Source organism: Lontra canadensis, unplaced genomic scaffold (assembly GCF_010015895.1).
Source record: "Lontra canadensis isolate GAN:19392208 unplaced genomic scaffold, GSC_riverotter_1.0 scaffold15, whole genome shotgun sequence".
In the NCBI taxonomy this organism is placed as follows: Eukaryota; Metazoa; Chordata; class Mammalia; order Carnivora; family Mustelidae; genus Lontra; species Lontra canadensis.
This window is the reverse complement of record NW_022631009.1, coordinates 6,678,883-6,700,822: the sequence shown is the minus strand read 5'-3', so window position 1 is coordinate 6,700,822 and position 21,940 is coordinate 6,678,883. Positions and strand designations below refer to the sequence as shown.

The 21,940-nt window shown below is 35.8% G+C and overlaps 1 protein-coding gene across 4 annotated transcripts in view; it reads right to left on the bottom strand.

Annotated features, from left to right (window-relative positions):
* Positions 1–21,940, bottom strand: part of TRPS1 (transcriptional repressor GATA binding 1) — a 253,640-nt gene that overhangs the window by 165,088 nt on the left and 66,612 nt on the right. For all 4 annotated transcript variants that reach the window (XM_032858441.1, XM_032858444.1, XM_032858442.1 and 1 more), the window contains one exon: positions 8,238–8,841. In XM_032858441.1, the coding sequence (XP_032714332.1) occupies positions 8,238–8,841 (604 nt within the window). The remainder of the gene's footprint in view (positions 1–8,237; positions 8,842–21,940) is intronic.

Sequence of the window (21,940 nt, the reverse complement as noted above, 5' to 3'; positions counted from 1 at the left end):
AAATGGGTCCTGCTTGAAAATAAGTTTCTCTACAAAATAAACTTCGTTGCATGTGTAATATATAAGCATATCACACCACAGCCCTAGCTATTGGTCATTTGTTATCTACCACAAACATGGTAAGAAAAGGCTCTTAAAGATTATTTGCCTTTTCCTTAATTATCTGCATTCATCATTAAATAAGTCAATTTGCAGTTTAACAGTTAATCCTTAATTAAATATTTCGAAGATATTATTTGTGAATGAATTTATTTTGTATTTTAAAAATGACCCATTTAGAAGGTGGTGGACACTGAACATTATTTGTTATCAGACATGTATTTTCTCACTCAGGTAACTGCAATGATAAGAAACTGTCCTAAGGAAACAATAAAACAATAAAATAACATATACCAGGAGGTTCATCAAAGTTTCTTTATAACTAAAAATTGGAAATTGCCTAAACGTTTATCAGTAGGTGATCTACTAAGCACTTTATGTAACTATTTCATGGCACAACATGGAGGCACTAAACCAAATATTTTAAGTTATATTTGTTGATGGGAAAAGATGTCCACCACTTATTGTTAAATGGAAAAAGGAGTGAGGCAATGATCCTCTACTTGAATAAAATACATATCTGCATGCATATAAAAAATAAATTAGAAACATCTATATATATATATATGTGAATAGAAAAGTATTTGTGGGTTGGACTTATGACTGATTTTCCTTTTCTTTAGTATTCTATATGGTCAAACACATAACACTTCTTTTTCGAAAAGCATCTATCATTTGCATCATTTTCAAAAAGTGATTTTTCCATTTTGGACACAAAACACACAAAGACTATATGTTTAGATGGAATAAATTATTCTGAAATTGCAGAGTTCCCCAAGCATTTATTAACCGATCACACAGAGTCAAAGGAGGCCATGCAATAGGTAGGAGCATGGGCCACAGTCCAGCTGTCAGTATCAAAACTGCACCTCTGCCATTAAAAGTTGGAGTGGCCTCAGGCAAATTAATTAATCTCTCTGCCTCAGTTTCCTTACCTAAATAAAAAGGATAATAACGCTTCAACCTCAAAGGGTTTGGTGAGGATGAAAGTTGTTAATTCAATAATAAATAAATGGAAAGGCTGTAAACTTTTAATCCTAGAAAATGAAATACTAAATTACTTGGCAATCAATTAGAAGTATCCATCTACATCAACCAAATTCTTTATTGTTTGCATGCTTTCATGTAGAATTGTTCTAACCCAGTTTCCCCAGGTTTGTTCTTCTGCATCAAGAATTCAAATTGGGCAGCTAGGAGGTATTCTCATGATGTCCACTGCATTACTGACTAAACACCTAAAGCTGATTCCCTGAGAACAGATTATTTTATGGGACGTTTCTCTACCAAGACTTTTTTTTTTCATGACTCAGTATAAGTCTTGAATACCAAAATGTAAACAAAATATAACAAATACAACACAACAGGCAAATGGAATTCAATAAACCACACTGTCATGAATCTCATCATTTTTTTAAACAAAATACTGTGCTTATTAAATCACTATTTTAAAAACCTTTGCCTGTATCCAAATTCTCATAAAAGTTTGACTTATAATCATGACTCATCTTTTTTTAAATGTTAGTAAAAACTATAAAGTATATTTTGTCTTTTAAAAATATATCTACATATCCTTAGCTTTTTCTGGTTAATCATGATGTTACAAATAGGTAAACCTCCAGCGTATAAGATGGTTTGTCGCTTTCATAATTACTGTGCCGAAAGTAAATCATCTCAACCGAGAAACTAACTTTTTAAAGAGGAATGTTAACATGTAAAATTATGTGTGGGAGCTATTTGATCATTCTGACATAAATAATGATACCAACCACTCAATTTATCACATCACAAAAGTCCTGTACTTACAAAAACAGAAGATTCCTTCGCCTTACTCCTAATTACTAATAACATAAAAAAATACGCCTTAAGATAAAGTATTTTGGATTTTTGTCCCAAAATAAAGTCATATTCCTGGTTCTATTTTATGTACGAATCATACTTAATTACAAACTTCTATAAATGAGAATGCTGCTTCACCAAAATTAAAGAAACAGATTCTTCAAACTTCCTGGGTATTATTTGCATCTCCTTGAGCTCATAACGCAACTAGATGCAGCAGTATCCTGCTTGCCAAGCTTCCTGGAGTTAACCAATACACCATTCTAGTAATCAGTGTCTTTGTGTGTAAATACTTAATGGAAGTTCCCAAAGACAGTCAAAGGGAAAAGAGGGTAAAGAATACGACAATGGAAACAATATTTACTCTTTTGTTGACATCAAATAACAAAATATACAAAAATCCAAAATAAAAAAATTTCCTGGCATTTTAGGGAATCAACAGTTCTGTTAAATCCGTCCATCAGATTGGACTTTGCTAGAAAAATACCAGATTCACATCAAGGCTGTGCAGCCCATGGCTGACACACTTTTGAATCATTCTCCATCTGTTGCTCCTGAAACTTGGGCCACCTTCTATATACTCTTCATTTCCAACATCTAAGAAAGAACATTCAACAATGGGTTCCTTTTGGGGACCTGTTATCTCCTGACTCATGCAGTCTGTGAGAAAAGGAAGCCAAGCAAAAGATACTTATACAGGAAATAATTAACAGATAGTGTGCTGAAGGATACCATTTCACAGCAACCACAAACTTACAGCCCAATTCACTAAAAGATACATCTGCTTCCCCTGCTTTACAAACCTGCGCCAGCAGAACTATGCCAGACTTCACAAAAAGTCTAGGTTACAAAAAGGAAAAAAAAAATGCTTACGAAAATACTTGAGTCAATGGAGCTGATTTTTAAAAAAGAAATAAGAATAAAAGAAAATCTCATTGGTCAAGCCAATAAAACCAAACATACATATATCAAATTGGCTTTTTTTAGTTATGATCAACCGTCAAAAATGGTATATGAATATAAAAGATGAATAACTAGTGAAGAAAAAAAAATTCAAGCTACCTAGTTTTTATTTAATAAAAACAAAATGGTCACGTTCGCTGCTACACTCAACTAAGTCAACTAATGGATTGTATTTTTTAAATAAATCTATGTTACATTTGAATTTAAACCATATCCTTTCCTAACTGGTGGACAACAGAAATGCGTCTTATGCAAGGCAGAAGAACAGAGATATATACAAGGATTGTTAACTCTGGATTTAGTAAATGGTTTTAAATACTTTATTCAAATATCAAATCAAGTATCCGCAGTTACCTAAAGAAAGAATTTATCAATGTGCCCTAAAAACTACAAGTTTCATAACCAGTGATTATGGAGGTGTTATCTTTGCCATTTTTCCTGGTATAGTCAGTTCTCTTTGGGATTAAGTACATCCATATGTAAATGTCCAAACTGAGTCAGAAAGAGTTATATACATAAACGTTATGTAACATCACTACTACCTGCAGATAATTGAAAAACTGTTTTATTTTCATTAAACATGAAGAAAAAAAACACTATCAGGCTTTTCCCTTGAAATCATCTTTAGTTAGAAAAAGTTCCTGCGATGATCTGTCACTAGTTGTAAAGGCATTCAACATTGTCGCTTGTTTGAACGTCTGTCTGGCTGCCAATGGACTGTCCCCAAAAGAACATTTTTGCATCTCAATAGACTGTCCGGTATCAACAATCTTTAAACTATAAATTTAACACCACTGAAGCAAGCGGAAAATAACATCTACTTTGTGCTGTCTTGGTATCACATTTACAAAATGAACAAATAATCATACTACTTTGCACTTATCTAGAACCCTGCATCTGACGATCTCAAATGGCCTGACAAACAGTAATTAACTAAGCTGCACAGCACTTCTGTGAGGACGGCAGGCATTTTAATCCCAAGAGTGGGATGAATGGAGATCCTGGGAGGCCCTGCCTTTGACAGTCAGTGGCTCAACATGGAACTCAACTCCCAGAACTTGGAACTCCCATAGCCCACAGCTGAAGGTCTCCTCCAAAACCAACTGGTGTGAAATGTATGCATTGAAATGGGTAGATTTCCCTAAATAAATTTATACTGTAATCTAAAATCATTTTTCCCCTAGATGCATGAAGAAAGTGGACTGATAACTAGGGCATCTGAAAATAAGGGAGAATCCGAGCAGTTGAGTTATCCTACTATGATACGCAGATGTTTACCTGGATGTGGATTTGCCATAAACTCCCCTTACACATTTCCTATCTAAACCCAATTATACTTCTGCATTTCATTAAATGAAAAACTGCATTTGATATTGGCAAAATCTTTGTGAAACTTAATGACAGATGCTTTGTTCCTATTAATGTAGTTATCAGTTAAAAGACACAGCTTTCTACGTTGTAAAATCCAATCTAAAACGTCAATTTGAAGAGTGAGATCTGGAATTTTTTATGCAGGAAATCATAAAACTAATATAGTTGCATTCTATGAGTCTGTCTACAAAATGAATAGATAAATACCTTTGTGTAAATATACATCATAGAAGAAACTGGCCAGAAAAAGGCACAGCATTGTACTGCCTTCTGACTACCTTACCCTGTTTAGTTTAACATGAGAAAGGAGCATCAAGTTGAATATTTAAAACTTTTGCTTTTAGCACAGAAAATGTTAAATATGTTAACCTCTTCACAGAGCCAAATCTTAAGTTAAATGAAAACACTGCATTTTCAAAACATTTTCAGGAACTTCTTCATGTTTATAAAATCCTTCTAGACAAGGTTTTCATATAAACTTGGGACTATTTCTAGCAGTCTAAAGTCTTTAATGTTTCTTCTTACTCATAAAAGAAAGAAAAAAAAAACCAATAGTTTTACAGAAATATGAGGTAGTTAATTCACACCAAAAAACTAATTTTCATAAGGCAATTTACAAGATAAAGCTTATGTTAATGTGCCCCCTGCTATCCTCAAAGCACAGTGGTCTACACAGATCACATACACAATTTAAAATGTTTTGTAACCATATCAATTCCACACTGGTAACAAAGGAAAAATACAAGACATTCACTACATGAAAATATACATAAATGATCTGCTATTGAACACAAAACTGAAAGCCAAACACTTAACTAACCTATGTAAAACAAAACAAAAAGAAAAGAAAAAAAAAAAACTAATGAGAAAATATTTTCAAATTTTAGTTCTTCTCTGTGATTCTTCTATTTCCTTCCTCACTTTGAGTGCAGCAAAATTTCATAACTGAAACCAGTTAAAAACACGTATCAGAAAGATACTGGATACAGAAAGATACTGATCCAGAAAGCAACCATCATTTTGTACTTTGTGAATGGCCCTAAATACATTTAGCCTGCTCTTTAAAAATGTTTCCACTATTAACCAGCATAGGATTGAACTATTTTAAATTAACATTTTTTCCTGCACGGATTTCTCATACTTAATTCTCATTATCAATCTGTACAGCAGTCAGCTGATAGTCAAATTTTTACTTTTAATATTAGAAACTACATGTATAAATATTTATAAGTACAGTTTATTAAGTCTACACTATTTGCACTATTTAATAAAATGACTTTTAAAACCAATTTTCTGTTTTTCAAAGTGTATACTATTTCTAAATAAACATGCCAAATAGCAGGATAAGTTCAAGTTCCAGACTACTTATACTCAAATTATGAATATTATATTCTGTAGATATACATTTACAGACACCTGTATTTCCATTCACAAAATGTAAATTGCATTTGCGTATTTTTACTGGGTATTTATAAACTTTTATATGACACTTTCACTAATAACTAGACCCCTACAATTATAAAATTAAAGCGCAGTGTTTTTACCTTCAGTAAATATGATGGTGATACTCTCCTGGGTTCTTCCTTATTGATGGCAGAGGATTGAACTGAGAAGTGTGAATTTGCTATGATAACTCAGCAACAGCAATTTCTACCACCAAGGTAGAATGCTTGTCAAATTCACATTCAGAATGGACTCTGCTTTTTAATTCTCTGAAATGTCTTAAAAAGCTGATCAGCTAAGCTATGTGTATATCATAAAGTTTTAATTCATTTAATACATTAAATACTCCACAAATTAAATCAGCTACACTTTCTATTCCAAATATCCAATAAAATCGGTGATTCCCAAAAGCACTATTCAAATACAATGAAAATATAAATTTTAAAGAGTCACAGTTTACAAAAGTCAAGGAAGAATGATCCAAGACTTTACATACATACATACATACATATATATACACATATGCATAAATTTTATCATCTCTTAAAATTTAGGAGATGATCGCTTTTAAAGATCACAGATCCTATGGTTAGGAATTTGATTATTTGTAGAATATAGTGAAACACTCTCTGGCTGAAGATTTCATATTTCAGCAGCTAATGTGAGGAACTGAAGAAACGGTTGCAATGATGCAACAGAAACTTGAAGTCAGGGAATTAAGGAAGTGGAGGAATTGAGAAAAACAACTTTTTAGAAAAGCATCATCATCCCCAGTCTCTCAAAAAATGTAACACTCTCAGTCTCAGGTTTTAGACTCAACCACATAAAAAATGACTGATCGTTCCAAACTCTTACTGTATATACACGTGGCAGAAAAGGTAATATTCCAGAAATAGTCTAAAAGAGCCAATCAAATGAAGATGTCATGGATGACATGGATGAAAACGATTTTAAAATGGAAAAAAAAAAAAAAAAAAAACGAAAACGAAAAACGGGTGGGGAGCTCTAGTGATACAGACATTAAGGCACCCAATTACAACACACTCTCAAGATGCAATATGAAATTTAAAATATGAGACATACCATTCCTGTCTTATAACCAGAAACTAAAAGAGCCAGTTGAGACCAGAAGAATCCTGACATGCTAAGAAAATAATGAACAGTTACAATTGCAGCCCCATATATATTTATCGGAAAGAAGCTCCCTGAATTCAACCCCCTTCTTGAAGGGCACAAGAACTATTTCTCTTCTTTTTAAAGTTACCTATAATCAACTTGCGCCTTCTCTGCAGGAAGGATTCTTTGTTTCTCGGTGTACAAGGGGCATAGCCTCTTCTGCATTCAAGCCCTTCTCATAGCTTCAGGGCATGACTGCAGCCGAGAAAGGGAAGAGATTTTATAATTAACTGTGTACCTCTAAGAGGCATTTCTCAACTCCACTAGAGAAACCTGAGAAGCACAGACAGGCTTCAGAGAATCTGCAGGAAATGAGAGGAGGGAAGCCATGCAGACATTGGAGGGAGAAATTCTTCTCTCCAGAATCCATCCAGAGAGACCTCAGTGGTCTCTGACCTGTAGGTCAAACCATTGGGCTGGCTGCCCTCGCCTTCCTACCAGGATCTTTGATAAAGGTTAGCTGCTTTCTGATCCTACCTTCTAGGCACCACCAAAGCATCGAAATCATGCAGAATGCTCAAAACTTTCTCGGAGTCAAGGTGAAATGTCGAAGTGGTGGTGCCTTAGGCAAAAAGCGAGCATCACTTAACTGAGAGTTGGTGAATTTTCAAAATCTGACTATTTTCTTGACACTGCTACATAGAGAGAGAGCGAGGATCTCATCATTCTCAGAGGTTTTGTTTTTCCACATGGAACTATGTCTTTCTCCCTACGAAAGCCTAATCATGTAAAACACATGGGTCTTTCTCTGCTTTGGATGCTCTTCAGGCCACTCACACTTGGGTCTACCTCATCTCTTCCCCTCTTTTTGGTAACTAAACACCAACAAGCCTTGTCATTTGTACATAATTATACCATCAGTTTGTAAAAAACTACATTTCCGTAGTAACCTCTCACCATAGGCTTTGCATTCCTAATGATTTAAATCTCTGCTAATTTTCCTGTTAACCAGATGCAGTGTGACACCACCTTAAAATTTAAAAGTCATTTACCTATTTTAATGGAACAGATGTGCAATCTTCTGAGATTCTGAACCTCCCTTCTCCAAATGCGGCCTCGGTGTTTTGCATAATCACCAGGAATGATTAACCAACATCCAATCTGAGCTAAGAGCAGTGGCAAACAAGTGACTGCCCACCACCATAGCACAGACGTGTAGAGTATACACACACACACACAAGCTACTCTCCACCACTTTGACCACTTTGGCCTTCTAAGACCCCAGACTGAGACCATTTAGTTTCAGGTGTAAGACTAAATGATACTAAATGATACTAAAGGTAGAGAATATGTGTCCTCCCATTTCCCCTTCAACATAGGTGAATTATTTAAAAATTAAACCTTCCTACCCGTAACAGGGACTGGGATTCGTCCTTGGACTTGTTTTCTCCCGATGCAGGATACTGCTGGGTGAGGGGCCCAGACTTCTCTCCACCAGCTGGCACCCCCTGCAGGAATCCCTTGGTCTCCACAGTCAAGCCATAAATAGGTCGTGCCAGATGGGCAGCTTCAACATTGGGGCTATCCCTTAGAGTCTTGGTCTGCTCTTGGGGGCCGGACACGGGCGTCAGAAGCCCCAGGCTTGCCTGAGTATAGGATGGGCTGCCTCGCAGGATATCTGCCCCTCTCCAAGTCATGTTTCGAAGGTCATCGCTTGAACTCTCGGTCCAAACTTTATCCTTCAGCCCATCCTTATCTTCCACCTTCTCCCTCTTCACCACACTCTCAGAAACTGGCTCTCCCATTTTAGAGTCTGGATTGAGCAGACTGTAGACCTTGAGGTCGATTTTGGGCTCCTCCTTGATGGTGGACACAGCATGACCGTCCTCTTCGCCATTGGCTGTAGTGATGTCCTGTTCGTGGCAGTGAACAGTGTTGAAGTGCTCCAGTAGTGACTGAGTATCAGCAGCCGTAAAGCTGCACTGACGGCATTTGTAGCAGCTGTGGGCTCTCCTGGAGAAGAAAACAGTCATTAGAAATCTAGCCTTTGGAAGGGCTTAAAAAAAGAAAACAAACAAAAACAAAACAAAACAAAAAAACAGTCCTTAAGGACAAAACAAAACAAAAAAAAAAACAGTCTTTAAGGACACACATAATGTAATAGGTAGGACAAAATACACCATTCCCAAGACCCAGAAGTTGGAATGGAATTAACTGGCATTTTTTGTTCCATATAAAGAATGTGACATTCCCTTTTGATGGATTAACCATAAAGGGTAGACACACATATATATCCTCATGTGTCCACACGCCAGCAATTTGCATTGAAACTTGGTTGGTATGTTTTATTATTGAAAGACTTGCTCTGTTCGCCAATTCTGTATTACTTAAGAGACACATATATTTTCACACTGATTTCACCAGTGGACTTTTCACTTCCTGTTTTCTTTTAACTAAATCGCTATTGTTTCATTATAAATGTAAATGCATCTCCAGTGTTACTTCTATAACATTTACACATATTAAATTCTACTTGATTACAGTGTGCTTTTCTATCTTACAACTTAAATCAGTTTAGGTAACGAAATATGGCTGACAGGTCTACATAATCTAGTAAATAAGATGTACTGGAAGCTCAAGATTTTTAAGACGAATTCTTCCAGGAGGCTTTAGGAACATTCAACAAATTGAGGTGTCTGCTGGGTGTGCAGCATGTTTGGGGTTGTGTGGATATATTCATTCATAAAGAACATGTGAGTGTGTGTGTATTCTTTTCAAAAGGCATAAAACAAAAAGAACTTATTGCTGGATTTCACAGCATGCTATTAAAGATGGAACACTGTCATATTAAGACAAATATTTGATTAACAAAGAACAGAGGCACTGTATCCTAAAAGACACACTGGGAAGGTACACAAGTGACTTGGAATAAGGCATACTTATAAAAACTTTGTACGGCTCTCTAAATAAACTCCATGTGGAACACTTGCTACTCCACTGATGCAATGCGTTGCCAACTTAAAATAACAAGATAGGTTTTGAGAACTATTACTTAAAGCTACCACCACATATGTGCACATACATATAAGTGTAGATGATCATCACAAATTCCTTTGCCAGACCCTGGGTTCACACTGGTAGATGCAGAAGAAACCCAGTCTTTGTGCACCTGGTGTTTAGAGTCTAGTAAGGAAGGGCAATCCTCCCATTAGATTATAAATAAATATAAAGAGTGGTATGTGCCAAGAACTTTTATGGATGGGATGGTAATGGGGTTGATGGGGTATGTAGGCAGCCAGGAAGGTCTTTCTGAGGGAGAGAAAAACCAATGGATGAAAAGGAGCTATTCTTGTTGGAGGAGGAGGAAGGGGGAGAAGGCACATTCTAGCAAGTCTGAAATACTGAACAGAGGTCACTGCTGCTTTAAAGGAATAAGTAAGAGGAAACATGTCAATCAACAAGCTAGAAGGGTGAACTAGAGCTTTGTAGACCATGATAAGAGGCAGATAGGTATCTTCAGAGGTTAAAGGAAGCAATTGCAAAGTTACAGGCACAGAAGGAGCATCGTTAAATATATGTTTTAGTCACCTGGGACCTTAACAGTTTCTGTACTCAGTAACTTCATTCCTTTATGAGAGCTAATGGCTGAAAATCCAAAAGAATGTTCGTATTTTAAGGAAGCAAAAGTCAAAGGTATTATGGTATGTAACAAAATCTCAGTATTTGTCAAGAGTACTTAATGCAGTACAAAATTATCTTATCATTAACAGCTTACATTTGGTTGAATAAATATGGATATTTAACTTTCACTTTTTACAGAAGATTGTTTTCTATCTTGTCTCCTATTTTTCTTCACTGTTTAAGTATTAAAGATTAAGCAAAAGGAAATACAACAAAGGTATATAATTTACTGATGAGTCGAACATAAAAATATAATATTAAAAGTAATTTCCTCAAGTGAAAGGAGCCTAACCCTCGAGAAGAAGATGTCTATGACCAAGAGTAAGAATCTTGCTCCAAGTTCAAGGCCAGAAATCCCCAAACAGGATTCAGATCACAAAGTTCAAAAGACAAGACTCAAAACCTAGGACCTAGAACCTACAGGAACTTCAAATAAATATCCATCCCAACAAAACTATGTTTGAATATCTCCAATGAGAGATAAACTCCTAACCTCACAAAAAATTGCTATGTCTATGTTCAATTATCATGGAGAAAAATGGATTTATCAGGATGGTTAAAGATCAAAACATACCCAGGAAATACCCTCCTGAAGGTATGCCACATAATCTATTGAGGCATGCAAATTAAACAAACAAGCTTCAGGAAGCACATTTTCCAGCTCTGATCAACCTTTACCCCTAGACAGTTCTAATAAGTTCACTGCCCACTATGGCACTAAATTTATGGTTTCCTTGACACGGTGGGGTCTCTGTTTGAAACCTCTGAGGGGAATCCCTTCTAATAAAGCAAGACTATCAATTGCCACTGCTCCTTCTACCCAAACTGGTCTTTCATACAAAACCAAAAGTACAAAGAGTATAAAAAATTCCAAAGTCTAAAACTTCTACAGAATTGCAGGGAACGTATCAAGAAATAAAGACAATTCTACAGCAACAGGAAGGAGAGAGTACCAATGCCCAACAGAAGAAATACAATTTCCTAGGGTACGTTGCAACAAAATATTTTATAACAGCAGAATCGCAGTTCTAATAGGAGCATTGAAGAGTGTAGACTCTGGGAACGCCTGAATTTCAGTCTTGGCTCTGTATTCTACTGTGTGTGTGACTTCAAATAATTTACTAAACTTGCCCCCAATGTCTTCATCTGCAAAATGAAAACAACAGTGCCTCTTGATAGGTTCTTATGAATGTTAAGTAAATAACACCTATAGTAGGTAAGTAAATAAGTAAGGGTCCACCAGTATAAATCCTCAAATTAAATAAAGCCCCTCTCTCCTGTGTGAATCTGCATTCTATGCTCTTTGTGCAAAGGAGTTTAAATTTACAAACTAGCAGCACTTTGGTATCATCCTTTTCCATTCCCCTATGTATCTTAACCGTGACGAACACTGTTCTTAAAACCAAGATTTTAAGATTTCCTGGAAGACCCTTTGGTTTAAGACACTGACAGGTAGAATATATTCTATGACTTTTCTGTTTCACCTAGTGGCATTCAATAGCCTGAAGGAATGAGGAATTTAGTAGTTTGCTTAATTGTCTAGCTTTACTCTTATCATTATTAGATCCAGAATCTTAAGATTCTGAGTCACAAAAAATAGAAAAAGGCATTACCTATATTTTATTAAAGTCTTGGGAAGTAAAAATGCCTTGAGTGTATTCATTAAGGTAGTTTAGAATCATGATATATCTAGTAATACATCTCAGTAATTCAGATTACATGCCTTCAATATCGACTTATTCCACAATCTAGAAATGTCCCTGAGTCATCCTATCCCTCCACCAAATAAAGATAACACATGCAACCCTTAACAGTGATTTGACTGGTATGTCCTCTTAAAAATATAAAGGCCTTGGGTCCCTTCCCAGGCACTGAATTCCTCACAAAGTATCACACTCAGGCAAGGTGTCAGGGGCTTCTAGGCATTCTCTGATTCCAAGTTCCTGTCCCAAAGGACAGACAGGTCTCAGCAAGAGCTGTTCTGATCTGCCCCACAGAGGAGCTCCCTGATCTGACTGTTCCAGGCAAAACCATCCTTGAGACAGGTGCTGAAGAACCATCAGAGATCAGTAGGAATGAACATAAAGCAAAAAACCCCAAAAAACAACAACAAACATCACTCTCCCTCCAAAACTGCAGAGCTAAGTTCTCGGTGAGAACCAGGTTTTACAGTGAAAAGAAAAACACATCTTAACAGGAAGGATATTAAAATAAAGTTGTAATAATAAGCTCAACTCACACACCTTTTCTTTTGAAGAGTTCAAAGCATTCACACATAACTGATCTCACCTTTCACTGAAGTAGAAAGCCCATTTTACAGATAAGTAAAATGGAGAAATGGTGACTTGTCCCTTGAATCTACATCGAGTCAGGAACACAGGGCTTCTACATTCCAGATCAACGTTCTATTTTTTGATTCTTGACAGCCAAATTTTTAACTTTATACAGAAAAGAGTGAAACCACTGACAATATGGAAAATGAAAACATGAGAGGAAGGGAAACTGATCATCTGGCAGCAGAAGACACTGACTACAGTAATGGTCTGCAAAACACGCTGAGTTTCGTAGCTATACAGAGTCCAAGGTGCCTCCTGTTGCCCGACTCCATCAGGATCTCTGGGGGAGAACCTGAGAATCTGAATTTTTAACAAGATTCCCCAGGTGACACCATGCAGGGGCCAGAATCTATGAACTCCATTATTAGATACATTGCGGTTCTAAACAATATAAGGAACACACTCACAAGGCATCCCCCACCCCCTCCTGACTTTAATGCAACACAGGTAATGCCCTTACCAGCTTTGTTATTCAGAATCGCAAGATTCTGGGTGTAACAACTGTTAATGAAAAGAGAGTAAAGCTTGACAATTAAGCAGTAAACTGCTAAACTGCTCAATCTTTCAGGCCATTGAACACAAGTAGGTGAAGCAGAAAAGGCAATTTGCTACACAGGACTCTAGAGACCGGAAGGGATTCTTTCTCCCTGTAGTATCAGTCTTAAATAAATGATAGAAAATATGTTTAAAAGACATTACTCCACTTTCAAAAGCTGAGAGCCACATAAACTCTTTAATAATGTACACTAAAAAAAAATCTAGAGCAGTGTTTCTCCAATTCTAACATGCATAGGAATCACCAGGAAATCTTGCTGAAATCCAGATTCCAATTCTGAAAGTCTGGGGTGGTACCCAATATTCAGTATTTCTTATAAGATCCCAGATGATTCTGAAGCTGTTGGTCCCCAGACCATACCATAAATAGCAAGAATCATGAAGCCGTGGTCAGAAAGAACTTCAAGATGGATATTAATTAGTATGGAACAAACTCATAGCACTTGACAGAACATTTTTAAATAAATTCTTTATGATGAGCAACATCGTCTTCCCTCGTAAAGCACACACAACATTACATACCTCTGAGAGTCAATGCTAACAGCTTTGGAAGCTAAAACTACAACTATAACATTGTCAAGCATAATCCCCAAACAAGAATTCATCTTTTTTTTTTTTTTTTTAATTTCATTGTTTGAGAATCACCTTTCACTATTTTTAGGGCTAGGCCATTTATATACCTTATTCCTCAACAATCACACAAAGTACGTATTCCCATCCCTGCTCCATGGGATAAGAATCTGAAGCCTAGACAAGTCAATTCACATAGAATGCGGAGGACATGACACAGTCTTCAGCACTTGTCCAAGGGTCCTCTTCCGTGGGTGCTGTTGGGAGCTGACATGTTACTAGCTGATGCAGGAGTTCCTGAAAGGTGCGCATATATTCTCTTAGGTGTGTCATTCTCTCAATAATTACTGAATATGTGATTTTAATCCCTAGTATAAGAAACATTACAGAAGAATACAAGTTTAGTCATTGTGAAAATAATTAGTTTGGACTCGCCTCTGACCTATAAAATGATTTTCATTTTATCAGCATTAATTGGAAAACCTCAAAGTTGTTCAAGGGAATCATCCTTGCCTTTCCTGAGATCCACACGCTCAACCATACAAACTTCCCAAATGATGCGACCCAAGACTAGGCCTAGAATCCTCTGAGCTACTCCAAATCTGTTTTCTTCTGAGGACTTCTTTCTTCCACATTGCCTTTTATTAAAATCTTGTGTATGTCCTAGTTTCCGGTAATTGCCTTAAGATCAAGATCAATGTTCACACATCCCTGAACCCAGCCCACCCAGAACAACCAAGAGTAAATACATACTTAATAACCAAAGGGATAAAGCACCACAGCTCTGTGGATGTTCAGGGTGCTGGATTTAATGTGTAGAATCAGAAAGCAGCAAAGAAATATTTAGGAGAAATACACAGATATTTCATAGACAGTATATTTTGAGTGTTTTTTCTGAAAAAACTCTTTATTATTTAAAAACTCCTAGAACTTCTGGCTACATTTAGCCAAACTTCTTCTTAATATAAATACATACGTGCTCTGCATTAATTGAAATTCTATATTCTCCTGCCAAATGCATAGCAAACACTCTCCTCGTGCTACCTAGGGAAAAAAGATGTCATTTTGTATGTCTCCCTAGCACAGGATTGCCAGATTAAAACACAGAATGACGATTTGAGGGTCAGTGTAAAAAAAACAAATATTTTAGTGTAAGTATGTCCCATGCAATATTTAGGATATATTCACACAAAATCAGCATGTCCCGTGTAATATTTTAGACAACAAGGACGTGAATCAGAGAAATTTGATAGAAAAGCTCAATCTTCCCTTGCCTTCAGAGAAAACTACAAGCTAACAGAAGACCAAATTGTACTTAATTCAAGTGACTTAAAATTTCTGTGAAAAAAAGATGTTTTATCTCTTATCCTACTTAACAGAATTTTCATGTGCTATAAAAATTCATTTATTTCAGTTTCATCCATATTTCAATGGACAGTGGCCTGAGAAATAGTGTTTCCTTCATTAGCAGAGATTGCACATTATTTTCAAAATTCATAAAAGGCTGCAGTTTTCTAGATCCTAGGAAAAGATCAGCTCAAAGATGCTACTCTATCATTACACTTACTCTGATAAAACTTATATATTTCTATTTTCATAATAAACCAGCCCACAGTATATGTCAAGTCAGATCTGAGTGATGCTTTTTCTCCTCTAAATGTAAACTCCCAGAGATTTCTGCCAGCATTTGAAAAGCCATCCTCAGGGCGCCTGGGTGGTTTAGTGGATTAATGCCTCTGCCTTTGGCTCGCTCGGGTCATGATCTCAGGATCCTGGGATGGAGCCCCACAGCGGGCTCTCTCTGCTCCGCGGGGAGCCTGCTTCCTCCTCTCTCTCTCTTCCTGCCTCTCTGCCTACTTGTGATCTCTGTCTGGCAAATAAATAAATAAAAATCTTTAAAAAAAAAAAAAAAAGAAAAAAGAAAGAAAAGAAAAGCCACCCTCTACCAAACAGCTGTACTTCTTAACCGCTGAAATCTGGTTCTTCTTCAGTGACTAAACAGAGCATGGAAGTAAATGAGTAGATCATAAATACTAATCAATTAGACTTCGAAGTATTTGGGGGGTAATTATAGACTTGAACACCTAAAGACAAACTACCACAGAAAAAGAGTAAATGACGGTGGTTTAATTTAAATATAGATCAATGGATCTGGTATCTAATAAAGTTAGTCATTTTGTAATATACACTTTGCTGGTATCAAAGCCTCTCATATGCCACACTCGAGATTATGAACACTGCAGAATGAGGGATTAAGAGCAGGTGAAGAGAGTATCTGAGGGACAAAGACAAAAAAGGAATTACAGGTGAATAACCAGATTGATCAATTTTAGAAGCTGGAACCGCAATAATATTCAGCCTTAGTTAAGTGCAGAGGAGCAGCCTGCAAAATGTAAGATAAACTGAACTCTGAGGAAGATTCCATGCAATCCACTCATCTTGTATTTTTAAAGCTGAAATCATCTGATTGGTGTTTACTCCTTTGGAGTAACTAGATTTCTTAAGGGGAGTGTAGGGTCATTTCATTTTCAAGTGAAAATGAACAAAATAGAAGAAAATACAACTAATGTCATATCTGAAAAATCTCAATTTATGATTCACTGTTTCACTTCCAAAAAGAAGATATCCCTGACCAAGTGTTAAAGGGAGACCAACCTCCCCATAAAATAGAAAGCGAGTAACACTTGGGAAATGATTTCTATAAATTGATATGAAATAGAAATCATGGCTAAACTTTATTTTATCCCAGGAATTGATCATGGTTCTTGTACAAAGTCCTCAGAACCATCAACTCTGAAATGCTAATAATATATACAAATAAAGGTAGTGCCGATTGTGGGTTATTTTCTTGAAGAACTGTAATATCCTGGGTAATGTGTCTCACAATGGGAATTCTCAACTTGAACTATTAGGTCCATTTCAAGGAATTACAGGCCACTGATTTATTAGGTATTGTTTAAAAGACATGTCATCTAACATACACAAATGTAAATGTAACTGTCGTGGCACTCGCATTTTGAGAAACTGTGCTAATGCACTATGTACTTGGCTTTTTCAGAAGTGTTGATAATTAAGTACTTATCATAAAATCTGTTCTTTAGAATTAGCAGAGCACACAGTCCATGCTCCTTTCTGTGCTCTACTAAGGCAGAGACTGAACAGTAGCTACCTTAATTTGACCAGCTACGGTATCCAAAGTTATTTCCTTCGACCAGAGTTACATATTTCATGTCTAAAAGATTCGAACACTGTTTAAACAATTTTAAATGCATTCATAAATCTCCAATAGGACAGATGCTTGTCATCACATACACTACCAAAAATATGTCCATTTTCTTCACATTCTAGATAACAAGCAGGTACACAATGATAACATTAATGATTTTTAAGTAGTTATTTACTCATAAGGGGGATTGAGCATTTATTCAAATATTTATTGGACTGATGAAAACTGATGTTCCATTTTCATTTTAAAATGTTATCATATAATGTTAGTCATAACACCGTCTACATATATGTGTGTATGTTTAAATATATATATACACATTCATATTTAGGTCTACAAAAAATAAAAACTGGAATATAATCATGGACTATGATAATATATATCTGTGTCTTTGTGTATATACATATACAGAGAAATGCAGAGAGATCCATGTATGTGTGTATATATATAAAGAGAGAGAGACAGAGATGATATAGAGAAAATTATATTAATGGTATAGTTCCATATATGTACATAAATGGATATGAATATACATGGTATATATGTGAATACAAAAACATACACATATAATATATATATATATATATATATATATATGTTTGGTTTTGCTAGTTTATGAAGTCACATAAAATGGTATGCAGCTATAAATCATCTTTAATTTCTTTTTATTCAGCCAAAATTGTACTTACAAGATTCATCCATGTAGTATTCAACTGTCATTTATTCAAATTCACTACTGTGTAATATTCTACTATATAAAAATCTACAAATTATTTAATGCCAATAGCTATATACTATTAGTTGGTATTTTTTCCTTTTTTTTTTTTTTTTTTTTGGTTGTTGTTTCGTTTTTTGAGAGGGAGAGAGCATGTGTGTGTGCAAGTAAGGAGGGAGGGCAGAGGGAGAGGAGGAGTGAGAATCCTCATCTCCACACCCAGCATGGAGTCTGACACAGGGCTCAGTCTCACAACCCTGAAATCATGAACTGAGGTGAAATCAAGAGTCTGATACTTAACCAACTGAGCCACCAGGCGCTCCTGCTGCTTTTATTTTCATTTTTGTTTTGGTTGTCCTGCTTGCAAAAACCACTACTGTGAACCTTTTTGCACAGGTTTCCAAGTGTATCCATGAAAGAAAATTTCTTCTGAGGAGTGCGATTATGCTTCTTTTGGGAATATGAGCATCTGATGTTGACAGAATTCGCCAATTCATTTTATTCAGTCACGTGTATTGACCATTTTTACCATTTATAATTTTTAACATCTATGTTTTCTGCAATGAAGTGACCTCCTTTTTTCTTTGATTTGTATTTGCCTCATATAACTTCATCTAGCCTTATCTTTTGTTACTGAGATCCAACTTAATTATACTGAGTCAAAGGATATGTTCTGTATGATACTTCATTCTGAAATCTGTTTCTTTTGGCTGAAAATATGTCAGTTTTTCTAAGTGTTTTATATCTGCTTGAAAAGCATGTGAATTCTCTAAACTGATGGATGCACAATCGACATTTTTTCTTGAAGATTTTATTTATTTATTTGACAGACAGAGATCACAAGTAGGAAGAGAAAGAGGAGGAAGCAGGCTCCCTGCTGAGCAGAAAGCCCGATGCTGGGCTCAATCCCAGGACCCTGGGATCATGACCTGAGCCAAAGGCAGAGGCCTTAACCCATTGAGCCACCCAGGCGCCCCACAATCAACATATTTTTATTAAATCCAGTTTGTTAATTTGTTGTTTTAATCTTTTATATTTTGAAAATTTTTTTTGTTCAACCTTTAGTAAGAATGTTGCTTAAAATCTACCACTGTGATTGTGGTTTGTCCTATTTTCCCTGCAGTTGTCAATTTTTGTTTTACATATAGATTTGTTTATATTTTATATATTTGGAATTGTTATCTCTCCCTCAAGAACTGAACCTCTTATCATTATGTACTGACCTTTTCCTCCTATGCTTTTTGTCTTAAAATCTAAATTGTATGAGATTAATATTGTTATCTCAATATTCCTTTGGTTTATATTGCCTATAACCCATCTATTTTTTTTTTTAAAGATTTTATTTTTTTTGACAGAGAGAGAAAGAGAGAGCACAAGCAGGGTGAGTGGCAGGCAGAGGGAGAAACAGGCTTCCCACTGAGCAGGGAGCCTCATGTGGGGCGCCATCCCAGGACCCTGGGATCACGACCTGAGCTGAAGGCAGATGCTCAACCAGCTGAGCCACTGAGGCAACCCTGTCTATTCTTTTGTTACAAACTTTCCATAGACTTATATTTTAAGTGTGCATCTTATGTAAACAGCTTAGAGTCGAATTTTCTTTTTTATTAAGTCTGACAATACCTTATTTAAGTAGAAAGTTTAAACCACCCAGATTCATTAAGATTTTTGATAGCTGGTCTTTTTTTTAAACCATATTACTTTTACAATTCTATTTATCCGTTTACACATTTTTCCTATGTATCCTCTCTTGCTATTTCTTAAGAAAATAGAACTTTATTTTGTTGTTCCATTCTTCTCTATAGCTTCAGAAGTTACATACCTATTTCTTATCCTTCCACTGATTATCCTTTAGGGTTTCCAAGTATGCAGAGCAAAGCTGTAACCCACTAACTCCAGACAATTCAAGGGCTTTAAAGCACCTTACTTCTGATAATTTCCACTACAAACTTACATGATTGTTTTACCTAACACCTCAGTCTATCTCCTTTTAACTGCATAAATAAGGCAGACTATAGTTGCTTAGATTTACCCAGAGTTCCCTGGTCTTTGCTTATCTGAAAATATCTTTGCTTTTTCTTGGAAAATTGTTTTCACAGGTTGGCAATTCTAAGTTGACTATTTTGTGTTTTGTTTTTCCTTCAAAACCTTACACAGAATTCCTCCCTCTACTGGTTTCCATTGTTGCTGATAAAGTCTGCTGTCAATCTAATTGTCTTTTCTAAGTAGTTGATATATTGTTTCTCTCTAGGGGCTCTAAAAGAACCACTCTGGCATTTTAGTTTTTACTACTACATGTCTATGACTGAATTTATTTGCATATATCCCTGTTTAGTATAAGCTATGCTTTTCTGTATCTGTGTGCTTATGTCTTTCATCTTTCAGTTCTAGAAATTTGCCATTATCTCCTCAAATAATTTTTGCCTATCTTCCATTCTTTATATTCTTTTCTCCTGGGACTCTAATTAGATGCAGGTTAAAACAGCTTGTTATGTTTCTATAACCTACTGTCTACTTTTGATACTTTCCACCCCCTTCCCCTCTTTTAAATATTTTGGCTATTGTCTTCAGCTTTAACTTGTGATTAATTCATTTACCTTCTATCACTTGCCAATCTGTTATTGAACCTACCCACATTTTAAGTTTCAATAATTATATTTTCAATACAAAAAATACTATTTCTTTCTTTTTTTGAACGTTTCTAGTCCTTTATAGTCTTATGGAGTTTGGTCAATTTGTAAATCTGATTTTCATTTCTTTAAACACTTATTTTTTACAACTGAAAAGTATTATATTTTATAACTTTCTTACAACTAAAAATATACTCTTGTAACTTATCATCTTCCTGGGTATCTAAATGCATTATTTGCATTTCCTACTGATTTCCCATAGAATGGTATAAATCCCTTCCTGTATGGTTAACTTCTATAATAATGAACTCATCTAAGATTTATCTTCTGCCACAGATACCACGGAGGTGAAAATTAAGAGTATTTCATATAGACAACTATGTGTTTATTTCTGACAGAAGTCAGAAGGAGGCCCTAAACTTGGCACCACTTTTGCCACCTTGAAGGTCCAGCTTAACGTGAAACAGATTCATCAGCCTCTCACTCTCAGGGACTCCGGCGTAGTCTCCTGACTGACTTACATCAATACTGGTATTTGCCTCAGTGCAACCTCACACTCCCTGCTTAATATTCACTTCTCCCCAGTCTGGGTTTAGTCCACTCTTGGTGAAGGGGAGACGAGAAAAGGTTCAGAAATTTCTCTAATTCATGGAAGTCCAGCAAGGCCTTGAAAAATACATTTTATCTACTCTAGTTGTTTTGTGAGGAGACAGTACTCCTACTTACTCCAGAAACTAAGTTATAACACAGAAAATTTTGATGACGAGAATGGTAGGTAATCAATTAAGAGAAGGGGTACACTGTTTAATTAAATAATAAATAATAAAAGGAAAAGAGTGTGGGAAACAAATTCAGGAATAGAACATAGTCAAATGTGAGCTAGCGGTAACATAAGTAAATATGAAACATTAAGAGAACTGACCAAGTTCCAGTTACTGACTGAATAATGTTTGCAGTTCAACCAAAATTAAACCTGATTCTTCTTGAAAATTCCCACTGAGTGGACGCTACACCAAGGTTTTCACTCATAAATCTCAAACAACTCTCCTGCTTCTCAGCTGTAGTATTTTTATCTCTACCTGATTTCACATATTTCATCCATCTTAGCTTCTGCTACCTTTTTACTACACCATAAGTCTTATACATAAAGCACTCAAAAGCTTAGAATATTCCCTAGTTATAACAGAATTATGGAGAAAGTTTCCCAACATGTATAATACAAATAAATATAAATTTAACCAGAAAAATATTCTTGTGATATGATAAATTTGTCCTCTTATACGGTCTTCAAAATGAAGCATGTGGGAAAATGTTTTGATAGCAGAACAAGTTTTCAGCATCCATAGGACTATCTCCTTTCACATACCTAGAACCTCCACTGCTGTTCAGCTTTCAGTAGAGT